General features: G+C 48.1%; 6 protein-coding genes across 6 annotated transcripts; 2 read left to right on the top strand and 4 right to left on the bottom strand.

Annotated features, from left to right (window-relative positions):
• Positions 1–181: 181 nt before the first annotated feature.
• EDB91DRAFT_1195147 (Endonuclease/exonuclease/phosphatase) lies at positions 182–2,445 on the bottom strand (the record flags this gene model as incomplete). Its single annotated transcript, XM_041320575.1, has 6 exons — positions 2,291–2,445; positions 2,188–2,219; positions 2,066–2,133; positions 1,370–2,005; positions 372–1,314; positions 182–317 (listed from the first exon to the last, which is right to left on the bottom strand). The coding sequence occupies exons 1-6, from the start codon at positions 2,312–2,314 to the stop codon at positions 182–184; spliced, it is 1,839 nt and encodes a 612-aa protein (XP_041182393.1). The 5' UTR covers positions 2,315–2,445.
• A 981-nt stretch (positions 2,446–3,426) lies between these two features.
• EDB91DRAFT_1101781 (uncharacterized protein) lies at positions 3,427–7,859 on the top strand. Its single transcript, XM_041317267.1, has 22 exons — positions 3,427–3,510; positions 3,571–3,732; positions 3,782–3,823; positions 3,874–3,931; positions 3,983–4,007; positions 4,055–4,438; positions 4,496–4,526; positions 4,579–4,686; positions 4,737–4,968; positions 5,019–5,148; positions 5,206–5,241; positions 5,298–6,019; positions 6,073–6,106; positions 6,162–6,223; positions 6,280–6,413; positions 6,471–6,511; positions 6,570–6,584; positions 6,635–6,785; positions 6,838–6,868; positions 6,919–7,000; positions 7,057–7,237; positions 7,296–7,859. The coding sequence occupies exons 1-22, from the start codon at positions 3,501–3,503 to the stop codon at positions 7,652–7,654; spliced, it is 3,030 nt and encodes a 1,009-aa protein (XP_041182394.1). The 5' UTR covers positions 3,427–3,500; the 3' UTR covers positions 7,655–7,859.
• A 65-nt stretch (positions 7,860–7,924) lies between these two features.
• Positions 7,925–9,225, bottom strand: EDB91DRAFT_510269 (uncharacterized protein). Its single transcript, XM_041327527.1, has 7 exons — positions 9,112–9,225; positions 9,029–9,051; positions 8,938–8,964; positions 8,646–8,883; positions 8,296–8,561; positions 8,168–8,235; positions 7,925–8,115 (listed from the first exon to the last, which is right to left on the bottom strand). Exons 1-7 carry the CDS (start codon positions 9,126–9,128, stop codon positions 8,053–8,055), a joined length of 702 nt encoding a protein of 233 aa, XP_041182395.1. The 5' UTR covers positions 9,129–9,225; the 3' UTR covers positions 7,925–8,052.
• A 229-nt stretch (positions 9,226–9,454) lies between these two features.
• EDB91DRAFT_1044802 (kinase-like domain-containing protein) lies at positions 9,455–9,911 on the bottom strand (the record flags this gene model as incomplete). Its single annotated transcript, XM_041313145.1, has 2 exons — positions 9,455–9,691; positions 9,738–9,911. Coding segments are annotated over 2 exons (411 nt in total), but the record flags the coding sequence as incomplete, so codon positions are not given.
• Positions 9,912–10,452: 541 nt separating this feature from the next.
• EDB91DRAFT_510290 (uncharacterized protein) lies at positions 10,453–11,428 on the bottom strand. The gene is made up of 4 exons (XM_041327528.1): positions 11,278–11,428; positions 11,128–11,230; positions 10,921–11,064; positions 10,453–10,860 (listed from the first exon to the last, which is right to left on the bottom strand). Exons 2-4 carry the CDS (start codon positions 11,155–11,157, stop codon positions 10,627–10,629), a joined length of 408 nt encoding a protein of 135 aa, XP_041182397.1. The 5' UTR covers positions 11,158–11,230; positions 11,278–11,428; the 3' UTR covers positions 10,453–10,626.
• Positions 11,429–15,253: 3,825 nt separating this feature from the next.
• EDB91DRAFT_1045066 (uncharacterized protein) lies at positions 15,254–16,102 on the top strand (the record flags this gene model as incomplete). The annotated part of the gene is made up of 2 exons (XM_041313164.1): positions 15,254–15,692; positions 15,738–16,102. The coding sequence occupies 2 exons, from the start codon at positions 15,254–15,256 to the stop codon at positions 16,100–16,102; spliced, it is 804 nt and encodes a 267-aa protein (XP_041182398.1).
• Positions 16,103–16,217: the final 115 nt, after the last annotated feature.

Genomic DNA, 16,217 nt, shown 5'->3' on the forward strand with positions numbered 1-16,217 from the left:
GTGGGTCTCCGTGGTTGCATGGTGTAAATCACCACGCACCAAACACGTGTCCAACGCATCTGCGCTAACACTCATTGAACCCCCAAAATTATGTAGTATGATTAATGAAAAAAGAACATGCGCGGCCCGGGGTATGTATACGCAACTAGTATAATTTGCCTCGAGGCAAATTTTTTGGATTTCATGATGAGAATGACTTGTCCTTGGCTTCCCGCCTGACGTCGTTCGACCATTTAAAAAAATTACACCGGTATCGGGGATTCACCTCTTCCCGGAGGCGTTCACCTTTACCCTTGTCATAACCCGGGCCAACCGGTCTAGATGGGAGAAATTAGATAGATGCGAAATGAAGGGTATTAATCGGGACGGACCTCGAACAGAGGTAGAATGTCTTCCCCTTGTTTGGACCTGCCTTGTTAACGGTGTACTCCTTGGCGGGCTCATCGTGTATGAGGCAATTCGGTGGTTGGACAGGGGCCATCAGCTGCGACCACGCGGCTTTACTTTGCGAACCCGAAGGCGTCGCTGAGGCAAGTGAGCCCTGCGAAAGTGGATTTCCAAGTGAAGCGGAAAGCTCGAGCGCGAGCTGATGGTCGGACTCTATGTAGTCTTGTTGATCGGCAACTTGGGTAGAAAATTCTTCCTGGCTGCAAGGCGGGATCATTGAAGGTTGCGCAAAGAACGAGGAGAGCTTGCTTTGACCGCCTTTCAATTTCTTCGGCGCTTTCTTGGTTGCATCGGCTGATGACTTGCGCTTTGTAGAAGTGGCTGGGGGCGCATGTTGGTTTGATGAAATGGGATCGGGTTGTAGCGTAGATGATGGTGCAGGGGCCTGACTCGCGGACGTGCATGCGGACTTCTGAGAGCTCAGCGAGGGATGCGTTGGAGGCGGAAGCTCGAAGTCAGGGTGTGTATGATCTGACTGTGCAGCATTAGACTGTTCCCTGGGTATTTGTGTATCTGCAGTGGGCGAAATCGACGAAAATGGGGAACTGTGCAACTTGTTCCCTTTTCCGAAGAACGTGGACAGTAGCGTCTGTTTCCCAGAATACTCTTCCCATCGTCGTGCTGCCAGCCGAGGCGGGTCTGATCTATTCCCGTCCAATGGCAAGACGTCACGGAGGAACAATTTTTCGCCAGTATCGGTTGTTATTTCGTCGTGAAGATCGATATATATGGGGCAGTGATCAGATCCTTTGAGCGACGGCTGAATGTCTCCGTGCTTGATCCAAGGAAGCATACCGGGTGTAACGAGAATGTAGTCGACTCGGGTACCATAGTTGGTTTCCCGGGCAGAAATTTTCGTGTTCCAGCCTAACATAAAGTGAATATGAATGATGGGAAGAAATAGACCGGACTTGCGTCTTACATGTGTACATTCCCTTTCTGTCAGGCCAGAATGTCCGCACGGCATCAGTCATGCAACCAATAGGGCTCAGCCACCTATGAAACCACGCACGAGCAGGATGGTCGTGGAAAGTCGCAACGTTACTAGCAAGATGACCGTCGCAATGGTCAAGAGGTGTTGCGCAGATATTGATGTCGCCGACGACCACAACTTCCCGGCCTTCATTCATGAGCCTCCGAACTCGTTCTTGCAACATGACGTGGAAGTTCATTTTGAAAGGAAGACGTACATCGGAAGTTTCGTTTGGGCAATAGACGTTGATCAATACAAACAGGCCAAAGTCCACGATCAGGGCACGACCTTCAGCATCCAAGGCAGCGAGATCACTTGGGGTTGATCCATGTTCATCCGGCATTAGTTCGATCTCATGTGCGCAGGGATATGAACGAGATATGCGCTCATCGAACGTGAGAGGTGGCTTAGGCTGCAAGATGCCGCAGAGACCCTCCTCTGCCCGAAGTGGAGTGATAGTGCGGGAGTCAGCGTAAACTGCGACGCCACTATACCCTGCTTTATTCTGTGGGAAGGAGAAGAAAGCCTCAAAATCGTCTTGTAAAGCAACGCAGCGCGACAGGCTGGAACGCGAGGTCTTCATTTCTGGGTAGATAAGGTTTGGGCATTTGAAAGGGAAAGCTAAAATGAATGAACGACCCACACCTTGAAAGCAGATTATATCTGCATTGATATGCTGCAAAATTCCTTGAAATGAAGTGAAGGTATTCCATCTATGGTTGTTTAGGCCCTTGCCAACCAAGTGGAAACCATGATGGGTAACTCACGGGTGATATTGAGGAAGAGTCCTGACGCCATTCTGTCATGCACGTTGCAAAGCACAATGTCAGAATACTTTCTCTCGCGGAGGATGATAGCTCATTTTCTTACAATGTTCCATGAAAGGATCCGCATAGTGCACGAATGAGTTTAGGTCCTGCCAGTACTACCGTAGGCTGAGTACTATCGACTTGAAGTACTTGTGGTAGAAAGAACCGCTGAACTCCCTTTTTCGGCATCAGCATCTAACGGGCCGGTTACTACTCAAATAATGTCACATGTCCAAGTCGCAGACCACGATGCAGCGGGCACCTGCCACAGATTTCATTGAAGATGATACCGACGACTGCTGCAGAATAGCAATATTTGCACGATCTTTTACTTCTCCATTCAACCAGTCTGAGTTCGCTTACCAGGTGTCTAGGCACATTTTTTCACCAGATGTGGACCTAAGTCGTGGAGCCCTTCTGATACCTCACTCCGTAGCAGAAGATCATGGTCTCCTTTTGCGGGGTTCTCCGTGCAGGTAACGGAACTATACTCGAAGCTACGATAAGGACCTCGCAGTGTATGCCGTGTACGTGACCAGTGTAGCAGTGTAGCTTCTGACTGTGTATTGACGATCGCAACGTCTCTAACAGCCACATCCGACCCCTGCATGCCCACAGAAATTTCTCTACAGTTCTCTAGTATCCCAAATGTGTTAGTATATTTAACAAAACTTTCACCTCCGCGGCAACAGGTTTTTTGCTACTTGTCCACCTATGGTCATCCTTTGATAATTCACTTACTCGCAAACACGTTGCATCCGCACGTCTGATCCATCAGCCCCCGTTCACACCACTTTTACGTCCCTTGGCATTGAAACCCGTCCATATTGTCTCGCCAAAAAATTCGCCCTTTCTTCTGACCCGTGCTTATGTATTTTGAGAATGATTCACCGTAGATTCACTTATTATCTTCCTATCAGCTTTGACAGCATTCCTTAGCAGAGATCAGCGCAGCTCCAAGTCAGGGTCGCCGCTGCTTCGTATTCCTCCTCGAGGCCATCACGCCCCGAATCGCTGAGTTCAGTATGTCTAGCGATAACATGCCGTCATCTTAAATAATTCCTCACTAAGATGTTGAGCGAATGAATTTCGCACTTTCACTTCAAATCACGACTTCTACGTGCGGTGCTCGCCTAGGCCGCTCTGGTGTTTGGAGTGCATTTCAGACCTTACTTTAACCGCCATCCTCAGCATCAAAACCAGGATCCGATCCTTGCACCTATAATACCCAGGGACGATCGCTGCAACAGACCTCTTAGCACTTGGTCACTATGTTTCGTGGTACGTCTTCCAGTAGAGCATTCTTGGTCGTTCTCACTCATATTCCAGGCACTGGGGCAGCTCATGCAGCCCGTTCTTTCCACGACTCGAACTCAAACATTCCAAGTATACCTAGCCCCTACGCTCGAGGTGAAGCGTTTACAGACCCGAGACGGAAACAGACTATCATCAGTCTCTTGGATGTCCTGAGCGAGCTTAGCAACGAAGCTTCTTTAGACAGCGGTCAGTCATCCCATGTTGGCCTCGTGCACCGCTAATAGTACAATGTCAGATGTCAACCTCCCTTCGAACTTCGAGGATGACCGAGACGTTCGTGAGTGTTCGTGAGCGCATCACGCAATCGTGGCCTCATTTGCCTTTCAGCTACCGTGGATGAAAAACTGCAGGTCGCAGGATCAGAATCATTCAACAAATTTGAGAAGTAAGAAGCATGTTCGTTATTTCGTCTATTTGTACCGACCCATCTTCATAGGCGAATCGACAATCTTGACAAAGAGGTGTGCAGAGGCGCACTTCCACGTTTCTACGCTCATCTCCCATATAGCTACGCAACTTCGCCAATGCTGCTCGCCAACTTGGTAGTTCCGTTGGAATATTGTCTTCCGCTTTTCGACTACGGGAGCGCCTCACAAAATTATTGTTTCTTTTTCGCGAGAACGCGGCCACGTTGTTTCCTCGGAGAATTTCACGCCAACCTCGAGAGATGCTCGTTAATCCTAACTTGATGGACCGACGACGCACGTGGAGAGGCCAACAACCTCCACTCAAACACATGAACGATGAAACCCTTGATCCAGAAAGTTTCCCCGGTCAATTCGCTAGTTTCGCAGAAGACGTTGTAACGTTCCTGAACTGCCTGAACGAGTTCCCGGAGTTTACAGACGAGGCAGTCAATACGTCAATGCGTGCTTTCGAAGTCGATCTGAAGGTGAACTCGATGGCCAGTTGATGCCCCCAGTCTCTCTGCTAACCCACGTTTTTCTAGTATTGGGCTTCGTGTCTTCAGGAGTACAAAGGTAGCGTGCCTCCATCTAAGCTCTGCCGGACAATCTTGCCAACTAGTTTCAGGTCAATTTCGGTATCCAGCAGTGCAGCGCTATATCCACGATTTGACGTCGGAGATTGGGGAGCACATTGACAACATCACGGTCAATCTGTCGATGTTTATCGAAATCGGTATATATCCAATCTATCCTTAGCACTTTCATACTTACATTCTCTTCTAGGCGTTCCGACGATTAGGTTCGCCCAGCAGCATGCGGCGGCAAACCTGCTAAACTTGTCGACAGTCGCGACCTTCTTCTCGGCTGTGACGGCAACGACCTTGCAGTTCTCATATCAGCTGACAGATGGGGTACTGGAGAAGTCTGTCAATGCGTTCTGGTTTTCTTCGTTGGTTTTCAGTATAGCAGCCGCAGTGAACAGTCTCCTTGGTCTCACCTGGAAGCAAGCCATGTAGTAAGTCTATCCTGCGTCGTGCTTAGACTCAGTCAAATGACGGTCGTCAGTCGCTCTCCAGGCCATAGGGTACCTTGGTGGGTATTGATATGGATTAAACGGTCGCCTTTGGTTTTTCTCGTTATGTCTGTGGCATGCTTCTCCGCGGGCTTGATGCTATTTACATACGCCACAAACCAGGTATGGGGTCTTATTCGACTGCAGGATGCGTTTCTAATACGTAACGTCTACGACCAGGGATTTGTCACGTCCACGATTACCACTGTTTTCACGGTAAGTTCACTGATCAGTCAGCCACTTTTTAAATGCGTCCTTACCTAAAATCCCAGGCTGTCACTTCCTTTGGCCTGGCTGCCGTCTCGGCCTGGTTCGCCTCAGAGCGATGGATATTTGTTCAGCATCGTGGTCACGTTTGGCTGGAGGATGTGATAAATGAAACAACCCACCGCATGCTCCTCCTTTCTGTGGTCGTGGAAACGCGGAAGATCATTCACTACTGCAATCAACGCATCTTGGCCATACGCGGCCTGTTAAGACGAGTGTCCTTCAAGAAGTTAACCAACATGATTACTCGGATGAGACACAAGCACCATACTCTTCCTACCACGCAGGAGCGTCCCCAGATGATCGAGCTTCCTCACCACCAGGAGATAGCTATATCTGTATGCTCGGAATATACTGAGCGTCCCAATTCTATGGAAGGTCATCCGAGTGAGGAGAGCGACGCTTCTCGCAGAGCTATTGCCCGTCAGCGCTTCAAAGGAGCTGTGCGTTCTGTCATCATGATGCAACAGCAGCAAGCGGGGCAGCCCCATCCGTATCTACGGCCCTTCATGCCGCCACGAACCCCTTCCTTCGATAGGAATTCTTCTGGAGGGATGTCTCCCACGCGTTTCTCATCCCTCGCTTTGAATACCATTCGAGGACAGAGAGTCTCCACTTTGATCCCCAAGCTGAAAACCCTGGAACCCTTGCAAGACCTCTCCGTACACACTGCCCTTGTTCGACATCTACAGTTCTCCCCGAATGGCAAATATCTCGCTACGTCAAGGTGCGTTATGACTGGTTTAGTTGTAGCTTCTCGGGCTGATATGATGCGTTAAGTTGGGATCGATCTTCAGTCATCTTTCGTGTCGGAGTAAGCAATGACGTGTCGTGCTTCTATAAATGTTGTTTACGCTAATCATGCTCAGGAGTCTTTTTCAACTCAGGCTGTTCTTGTACACGTGCGAGGCTTCATCGGCCAGGTTGCATGGTATGTCGTACGTCGAGTGTTCCTCTATTCGCAAAACCTCAGATGTGATCGGACAGGTCTGCATCCGGTACCATTCTCTTGACGAGATTGACTCGCGGACTCAAAGTCTGGACGGAGGATGGACTCTGCAAGAGAACAATTGACCGTCCGCACTCTGTGTCATCCATTGCATGGCTGCCTGCCAGCGAGAGTAATTCATTTCATTATTCCTGTCTCGTTGTACGTTGTTGATGCTGTCCTACGATAGCGCAATTTTTCTCTGTCGAAGGTAGCGATGTTTTCAAACTGGTTAGCGCGACTGTCATTACTTGTGCACCCACTGATGACTCATGAACTTTATCATCAGGACGTTCAAGGAAGGGTAATTAGACCATTCGGTGCCAACGGAATCTCGACTGAATATCTTTTAAGGTTCTTGATTCATATCACTTCGGTCGCATCCAGTTGCACAACGTGGCTGTGACTCCAGATGGCCAGCGGTTACTGGGTGTGGGTCCACTACTTGCGGCACCTAATGGGTTGCATCCAAGCCGCACCACTAGGGTTGAGAAGCGTATAATAGGTAAGCGCTGCGCATGTCCACGGGCCAGTCTGTTTGACTTCGCCTACCACAGTTTTCAACGTAGAGACAAGACAATTTGAAAAGTAAGCCGCTTTTCATCATCTCCGAACCCTTTAACTGATAGAATTCAAAGTCAAACGCCCGTCGTCAACGACGTGCGTGACATCACGATATCCAAAAGAGGTGGAAACGTGCTGATTTCCTTCGAACGCAAGGTACTGACAGTCATAACATATGCAATCCTCTGTTTACGTCTTTTCGTATTTTGTAGACACCTCCGCAGTTATGGAAGATGGAGCTAGTACGGGACGCTAGGGATCGCGAACATCCCTATGCACAAATCGCTAGGCTACTTCTCCGTCACACGTATCTGCCAAAAGCTCACGTGGATTTCGCGGGCCCGAGCTACTTTGGCGGTAAGGAAGACCAGTTAGTGTTATGTGCTGGAAAAGGTATATTCTCCTGAGATCTCATCTTCATCTAAAAACTCTAACCACGAATCGGACACAGCGGGCGATATCCATATCTGGGATCGTGATACTGCAGCTTTACTCCACTACATCAGACCTCAGACGTTCGGCGGGGACTTGACATGCGTTGCATGGAATCATTCCACCGACGAACCCTTCATGTTTGCCACGGGCAGCCACGATGGTACGGTACGTATATGGACGACGCCAGCGGGGGACCGCTCATCTGATGACGCGTCTTACCTGGAGCGGCGCACCGATGTTGGTACGACAGTTTCGGATCAGTATGCATCTTCGCCCATCCTGGGCCCGCCGCCTGTGCCTCAGGCTGGACCCAGTCGTAGGGGTCGCGAAAGAGCACCGACCATACGGACTACATTCACACTTTCGCAAGGGTAGGACATTGTTTGCATTCCATATGGACGCCATGCAATGGGTATATGTGAGTCTGCATACATTGGCGTTCAGATGGATTTTATAGATAGGTATATATTGTCTTGTCGGGTATTTTATTCACGACAGCATAGTTATGATACAACCTTGTAATCACGACTATTCTCCCTTAAACACCCTCTTGGAGATTACGCTTGAATAATGAAAACAGTGTAATATCGTTTGTTTGTGACAGCATGAAACTCTCGCTGGGGTGAGTTTCTGCAGTCTGGGCCAGTCGTTATGGACGTATGTCTTAGCTTCTGCTATGTAATATTGTGGGTTGCCTGATGACATCGATCGATGTGTTGATAGCTTGAATATATCTCCCAAATCCAGCACCAATAAACGCGAGTAGCTACCGCTCAGGTCTTAGCATTCATCGCGTTTTGGTAATGAGCGACATGTCGGTTTAGACACAAGATCGACTGTTATGGTGGGAGATAATTGCACAGAGCCCTGCGTAAAAACATAACCCACATCAGGCATCTCGACATCAGCAATCACGGGCAGTGGAGGCAATCCCGTGTCATCTACCGCTACGCCCGCTGTAACAGACGAGCTCAGTTCACTCTGACAGTATCCCCTCAGCGAGATGTCCCATGTGCAATGTCTATCGGACAGGGCCTTTCTAACGTCCGAGCCCTCATATTTCAGGCAACGCTTCCTGACAGCGTCACGCTCGTCGAACCATGCTCTACGTCCCCCCAAATCGATGTGCTTGCCTTCACCATCGCTATGTTGAATATTTGGCCCAAGTACAGTAGCCACGACGAAGGGTTCTTTGTAGGGATAATGTCGTTCGTTGAACGGCAACGTTTTTTCAAGAGTATTGTTATTAAACTTCTTGAAGAGGACATTGGTGTTGGCTTTGCTGATCGTCCAGGGAGATGGAACAGGTTGAACCGAAGACAAATCAAGTTAGCATTTCCAGTTCGAAGGATGAGAAGGAACATACAGTTCCTCGCCCGGGTAGCAAAGGAACTTCATTGGCCGAGGAAATATGTAGCAGTAGAAGTCAGAAAGCGGCCAGGCGGGAGTCGACGTCATGCTTCCCTCAGTAGGCGAAGAGGAGACGGGAACGACATTGATGTCGGTGGAAGAGAGAGTTCCTTTTACGATACAAACGAGGTTGATGCTCCAGAGGTTGGTATATCTATCTATTCCGATCCAGAAGATGACGGCTGGGCGGACCGCTGTATTCCATTTTTCAGGGGAGAGACTAGGATCCTGCCAGAAGAATGACTCACCCGCTCGAGCACTGTTGCCTTCCACTGCTGTACGAATGTCAATTTGGCAGTATATATTCTGTCCGGGGTGGAGGGGGAATGTGTGCTCAACTACAGGACAGCGTGACGGGTAGCCTATAGGGGAGTGCTCAGTCGAAAAAGATTTTTAAGTGAAAAACTAGGATACCAACAGACCTTGCGCTACTCGACATCAGAGGAGGCGAATAAGCCAGCTCGCGCACGAGTCTCGTATTTGTGAACGTAGCAGGTCGTAGTCTGGTGATTAGTCAAACTTCAAGCTGCGTGAATAGTCACCCTTTGCTCAAAGCAAGGTAGTCCATCGGGGACAAGGTCAGGTATCGTTGCTTTTTGATCCGAATCTGATCTTTTAAGTCTTCCTCGTTCCATGCTCAGCGTTGTATGTTCATGGAAGGTCTCCCAGAGCGAGATTGAGAGGCACATAGCCAAGGGATTCCATGCCATCACGAGGAGCTGGACCGGTAAGAGGCAGGCCTATAATGCAGGTTGGTGTGGCGACTTACGAATGCCATGGTGCATCTTCAGTCTGACGTACGGAAGTGTACCAATCACGCCGTGCGATCTCAGTGGTACATCCATAGAAAGACTGGTTTCGGTCGTAGATGTAATAACCCCAAGCGAGCCCATAGTCGACCAGGTACAAGCACTTCAGATCGGTGGGGTGGAGGAGGATGTTCACTGCCTTCATGTCGCAACGGACGACTCCGTTCTTGTGTATAAATTCGAGAGCTGCGATCTGAAGCAGGATTGCCAGATCAAAGATTGTTCATGCTACTAGGTACCATTTGATCAGCGACCACCAAGATATTTACTGTGGGTAGAGGCAGATGGCGCAGTGTGCGTACATTGTCAAGGTCCATCCCAAGGAGCTCCATAGCAAGGTACTCGAAGCGCTCAAGTCGTCCACAGGTGAAGACTCTGGGTATGGAGTGACTCCTTCCCTTGCAGACGCTGCAGAATCAATCGCTCGTGATTCAAGGAGTTAGATCGGGATGTAAGAAGTGCTCGGGACTTTCTTGAGCGCCGAGATCTGACAAGTAGCTACTTCAGTGGCATTGTACACGTGTCCCTGAAAGAACGATCAAATCTTAGACCTGGAACAGCAGAGGGTAACATGTGCGTACGAAACTTCCCTCTCCAAGCTAGCCCTTTTCAGCTCGGAGAAACCACAACTATGCAACGGCCATAAGTCTGGCTCTTGAACTGTGAAGCAAACGGACGAAATTCCTTGAAATTACGCCCCATTTGAGCGAGTAACTCGGAAGGAAAGGCTAGCATTAGGAGTCCTATTATCGATTTTAATCGACGCAAGATCTTCTTCATGATACATATACAAGAAAGAGGGATTGTGTCGAGTAACTATTGGTCCAACGCATTGTCTAAGCAACCAGTTCACGAAGGGTGGTCTCAAACGATTCAGATGACGCTATTCCTAAACACGGCGAAATAAGGTTCAGCCACGTATATACAGTTTCGGACATTTACGAGTCGAACTCGTCAAAGTCCAACAGTGGTATGTGCATTGCAAGTCTGGGAGGAAACTGTCTGATTTTAATGGAGCTGAGGGAAGGAACATATTATGTGGAGGAAAGGAGTGGTTCTCGACTGAAAGTGTTCAGACGTGAAACTCGCTGCGAGGGCAGCATCTCCATCGGCAACGTAGAGTGTGCCTCATTCGTCGTCGAGAGCTAAGGGAAATACAAGTGAGGATCGTAGCACGGGAGACATTGCTAGAGACTTGCCAGGGACCCAAGCAAGGAAAATGGCCTTCGTGGGTTCATCACTCATATCCATCATGTATCGGTACGATTCGAGAGCTCTTCCAACTTTACCTGTACGAACAAGTGCATGGCAGCATTTCTGGTTTGCATTTTGCCACAAGGACTTGAGGTCCCAGCCGAAAAGCTGTACAAGAATGTAGTTGAGGTTGGGTATGAAAAGGATTTTCGGTCGCGTTCGACGTACCACGACAAAGTCCTTGTACATAGAATGGATGTCCGATTTAGAAAAGAAAGCGCCAGCTTTGACAGCTGCAGTGAAATGGTCAGCAGCTTCTTTGTGGAGGGCGGCATCCATAGCAATGGCTCCCAGCTGGACCCGCAAATAGGACTGATATGTGACAAAAATCAGTGAACACATGAACCTGGGCTTGACTAAATGCATGATACTTACTTCCACAACATGAGTAGAGAGGGTCAGCATTATGACGAGCAGCTAGCTCTTGGACGGGCACCACTGCCTCTTCATGAGCATTTCCATTGAATAACGCGATGGCCTGAAAACCGTAATGAAGCACGAAGTATGAATTGAAAAACTACATGCCTTGACCAAGAAAAGGAAATGAGTCGTCTTCAAATCTGCGTTCGTGAACGTGAAGGCCAGGTCAAATGCTTTCATCGCGTCTTGAACCTGCTGTTTTCCGCAGAGGGCGATGCCCTTCGATATATAGCCTATCAAGGAGGGCTGAATGCTGACGGACTATGCCGCCATCCAAGTTAGCCTGTATTAAGTGAGGCATGATGGGTCGGTATATCTTACCTTAATTGCATCGTGAAGCGCATGGTCCCAGTCAAACTGTCTCGCCATAACGAATGATCAATTGGCATAGGACTCGTAGTTGTTGGGATCTGTGTCGATATCTTGTGTGAGCAACTGCTGGGCAGTAGGCAAATCCCCAGTTATGCATGCGTTGCGGACTGTGGGGCTTAAAACAAGGATCTGCAGTGCATGGAGCATGTTCGCGCTGTGTTATAACAGTCAAAGGCGGATATGTGCCTTGAACCCAGAGTCTTCAGCCTGGACATAAAATCCGCAATATGAGCTGACGAAGAGACAGAAAAATAAAGACGAACTTACCAATGCCAGTCCCTTGGGTAGTTCCCACTCTGAGATCTTCTGATCGTTGCCCCCACTGAGAATGTGCTTGCCATCTACAGAGAAGGTGACACATTGTACTTCGCTGGAGTGTTTCATGGGTCGATCCTGAGAGCCGCCAGAGGTGGACATGTTTATCACTAGATGCGGAGGCGAGGAGCATGCCAGAAGCATCAATGGCAATGGAGTTGATATTGCCAGTATGGCCCGTCCAGGGATCACCGACCTGCTTCCAGGTCGATGAATCCCACATCCGTATGGCGTGATCGTCATTATAACCCCCTGAGATAAGGGATGTGGCATCGGGCGTCCACAGCGAGTGAGTAGTTATATGATGAACCGATTGCTGCGTGACCCTCAAAGTTTGCGACGCAGTTCTGTGTGGCTGGATTATAAATTCCCGATACTTTAGTAGAGGGTCTTATCGCATTTGATGGGAAAACTTTTGCGGTAGATCCGTAAGATTTGGGATTACCAAACTTGTTAAGTGGCTGTGAAGATTGATTGAACATTATCCCTATAAAAACAAAATGCTGTGTTGATTGATCGGTCTAGGCCTGAATGCTCATGTGTTGAACTCGCCCCTACCAGCGCCGTCGTACTCATCAACGTCGTACCACTGTAATGACCTCGTTTATCGGTCGTCTTCCTGTGTCTGTTGTGTTTGATCCCGCTGTCGCAGTGTTCCTTTGTATCTTCTTCGATTGCCTCTTCACTTGGCCATACTTTGGGTCCAGGATCCCGCTTCACTGAAATTCTTATCACCTCTTACGATGGTCGTCCGCTAACAACCAACGTCGAGTTCGAGATTGCACTCAGTCTTGATTGCGATGTTTTGATTGGGATGAATTGGATTGCTGTGTGGTGAACAGTTGGTCAGGACGACCGGGATCCCGCTTGCAATCCTTATGTTTGTTCTACATCTTGTTCTCGAGGTGATTGTGTTTCGTTGTCTCTTTTTGGGACACTACTGATCTTCATGCTCTGCTCCAGCAAATTCATGTATACTTGATGAAAATCAAAATTATATTGAACCCGCCGATGGTGGTCATCTATCCCAGTCTTCGTCCCTCGTCGGGGCAGTCTCTTTGTCTCGTAGACGTTCAGAGTCAATTGTCCATGACATCTTTTTCGGTTCATGTCGTTCTGGTGTTCGTATTGGACCCTTCTCACCTGAAATTTTGCTGCTTGTTCAGGCATGCGCTATGCACGGTTTCGAACTAAGGAAGATTCGTTCAGTGGCGGAGCTACGTGACATGTTGTTGAGGCATTTTCTGTATGGCAAGTGCATATCTTTGGATACTGTCATATACCTGATCCGACCGCCCTAATATCAATATCCGCTCTGCTTTCCGACCCCCTCCGCTCCATTCATCCTCCGCCCTGCCCGATCATCATTTGTATCTACTCCGCTCTGACTGCTCAACTGGTCCCCTTCCATAACATATCCATTCAACTGGACCTCTTTCCCCTTTTAGATATATGCTTTCCTTTTCGGTACTTAGACCATTACTTCCGGATCACCGGTAATTCCTATTACCACTCGATCACTGATCCGACGCGTACATATTGATATCCTGCCCCGGCTTATGTCTTTCCTATGTAAAGTACTTACAAATGATATCCTTGGTACATAGCTTTACTACATAGTTATCCTGGTCACTGCCTCATACATAGAAGTATATAACATATCATGTACTTAGATATTTTTCCTTAGTCTTAATATTACTTGTCTTCTCACAGTTACTACTTGTGAGAATTCTCAGTAGGACCTTGCCTCCTCTGGACACAAGCTTCAGCTTGTTGTCACCTCCGACCCTCCGACCCTCTGCTCCGACTTAGAGCCGTGCTCTAAGTCTCTCCCTTATTTCTCTGCCCCTTTCAATATTCCCCTCTGACCCTCTTCCATCCTCTGCATTATCCTTCGCCTTCTCCGCTCCCACCAGACATTCCCCCTGCTCCTATTCACCCCCCGCATCATTCCCCGCCTTCTCCGCTCCGCTCCTAGCCGGTCCGCCCCTAGCAGCTCTTACTCCCCAACCCCCAAAGCGGACCCAAGCGGTCCACCTGTCCTACCATCGGACAACATCAGACCCACTCCAAATTCGGGGCACATACTTGGCTAAGGGCTGCAGCGCAAGAGCTGAAGCCAAGCCCCGACCTCTCTGCCTCTTGAGCCGGCACGGTACCTAACAGATACATGTTCTAAACATTGTGATTTTACCGCATGTCGTGAAGTCGCTGCTGGATTTAGTTCATCATTGGATTTAGTCGATTGTATATTGGAAAAGTTGCTGTCGGTGGACGTGTCAGCAATATCGGGCACTGTTTTATGGACTATTGCGCAAAGCATCTGCCATGATTTAGTTTGTGCTCAAGAACTGACGTCGAAGGTCAAAAGCTATAGGTGTCTTGAATGTTTTTCGACAATGAGGCATGTACGAGGGTGTCTCTAAATCATCACGCACTTTGTTCACGAAAGCAGAACATATGTCTAAGTCTTCTTTGGAAGCCTGTGGCTTCATGGCATGGATTGTGCTTCATGGGCACAAAGGATCAGCTGTTGGATAGGATCATTCTTCATGTTTCGCAGGGTATGTGTGCATCTCATGATCAGGATAGTGGAGTTGTATGTCAGAATATCAGCGATGAGTTTCACACTGAAGATTTGCAAGAAGAGGGTTTGGATGATGTGCGATTGAACTTACAGATCCAGTTATTAAATTCTGTGCGTAAAAACATCGGCAGAAAACCATTGCTTCGCATTTTGAGATGCTGCGGGATTTCCTATGATGATACAGGTAGTTTATCTCAATTGCGAAAGTCGCTTAGGGCATACGTCTCTTTGCTTTCAAAAGGTAAAAGGGTACGAGACCGTGTCACGGATAAACAACGGGAACATGATTTAAATGCTGCTGAACAGGAACGTAAGCATTCAGAATGGCCTCAATTAATTTCTGATGTGCGAAAAGACAGGGTTCTTGAAGTTTTCCAGGAGCAAATGAGTTCTGAAGCCCTCTCTACTTCTGTTTGTTTTTCCTGCGCTGCAGAATACAATAAATTGCATTGTCAAATCCTTTCTCTGAATGACATTGACCTTACTCCATTAAAGCGCCCTGATCTCCATATCCACAATGGCCGAATCGTTGATTCTGAATGGATGTCTGGCGAATTTGATTTTGAGATAGGGTCATGTCATAATACTGATGTCGAGACGCACAACAACTTGTTGGATAATGTGCTGTACGATGAACGTGGTTTGTGTTCGGATTCTACCTCGAGTGCGCAGTGTTCTGCAAAATTTTGTAAGGAGTGTTGTTCTGTGGTGCGTAGGGGGAAAACACTGCCGTTGGCTTTAGCAAATCACAATTATATTGGTGACATCCCTGGCGCGCTACAAGGATTGACGGTAGCTGAGGAAATGATGATTGCAATGTGCAGAGCGAAGTGTTTCATTTTACACTTGCATGAGGAGACCAACAATATACCCAATGCACAGCGTGGTCTTAAAGGCAATATTATTATTTTTCTGCAGCGAACTTCTTCTGTTTTAGATATGCTTCCTCCACCTATGGAGGATGTTGTGACTCCAATATGTGTTTTATTTGTAGGTTCGCATCCACCGACGGCGGAATGGATGAGACAACATGCACATCCTCTTATTGTGAGAAGAGAGAAGGTCAGGAGTGCGCTGCTATGGTTGCAGAAGCATAATAATCTCTATCGTGATGTTGTTATCGATCAACAGAGGTTAGCTTCCCTTAGCGACGAGGACGTTCTTCCTGTTCACATTGAGACTGTGAGTGATTCAAGTGATAAAGCTCATGAAGTTCTTACATCTCGTTATGATGCGCTGAGTTCTGGTGTGCCAGCTGGGCCTGTACAAAACAACATTGGTGTTGAGAAAGACCATGCCAATCTTGCTGATCCAAGTTTACCCCCAATTTTTGAGCATGTTGTTGTAACTGATGTTGATGTCAATGCTCCTTCGCATCAACTTAGGGCAGCCGCTCTCTGCCATGTAAAAGATAAAGCTGGTGGATACATTCAAGTGCCCCATTGCTCACAGCCTGTGAATGAGTTCATCAATCCGGAGCTTTTTCCGATGGTGTACCCTACTTTGTTCCCATATGGGGTCAGTGGATTCGAACATCCGCATCGTACCTCTAAATTGGCATTGAAACGCCAAGTCAAACATTTGTTTAATTTGGCTGATCGTCGATTTCAAGAACACTATTCATTCTTGTTTATTGTGTTCAACATGCTGCAATGACACACGTTATTGCTTCATACTGGTCTAAAAGTTAAATGGTCATCTTTTTGTGACATTGCTGGTGGGTTCGCCTCTGTTTCATCCAAGACCGTCTGGGTTGTAGCTGAGCATGTCA

Source organism: Suillus paluster, assembly GCF_016628075.1.
Source record: "Suillus paluster strain FC165 chromosome Unknown EDB91scaffold_4, whole genome shotgun sequence".
Lineage (NCBI taxonomy): Eukaryota > Fungi > Basidiomycota > Agaricomycetes > Boletales > Suillaceae > Suillus > Suillus paluster.

Bases quoted from the DNA above. Each gene is read 5' to 3' on its own strand.
- EDB91DRAFT_1101781 (XM_041317267.1), top strand. The intron at 6,414-6,470 runs GTAATTCATTTC...GTCCTACGATAG, and splicing joins ATGGCTGCCTGCCAGCGAGA to CGCAATTTTTCTCTGTCGAA. The intron at 7,001-7,056 runs GTACTGACAGTC...CGTATTTTGTAG, and splicing joins TGATTTCCTTCGAACGCAAG to ACACCTCCGCAGTTATGGAA.
- EDB91DRAFT_510290 (XM_041327528.1), bottom strand. From the start codon at position 11,157: ATGCTGACCCTCTCTACTCATGTTGTGGAA. The intron at 11,065-11,127 runs GTAAGTATCATG...GTCACATATCAG, and splicing joins TCTCTACTCATGTTGTGGAA to TCCTATTTGCGGGTCCAGCT. The intron at 10,861-10,920 runs GTACGTCGAACG...ATTCTTGTACAG, and splicing joins TGTACAAGGACTTTGTCGTG to CTTTTCGGCTGGGACCTCAA.
- EDB91DRAFT_510269 (XM_041327527.1), bottom strand. The intron at 8,884-8,937 runs GTGAGTCATTCT...AATGGAATACAG, and splicing joins AGGCAACAGTGCTCGAGCGG to CGGTCCGCCCAGCCGTCATC. The intron at 8,562-8,645 runs GTATGTTCCTTC...CTGGACGATCAG, and splicing joins TGCTACCCGGGCGAGGAACT to CAAAGCCAACACCAATGTCC.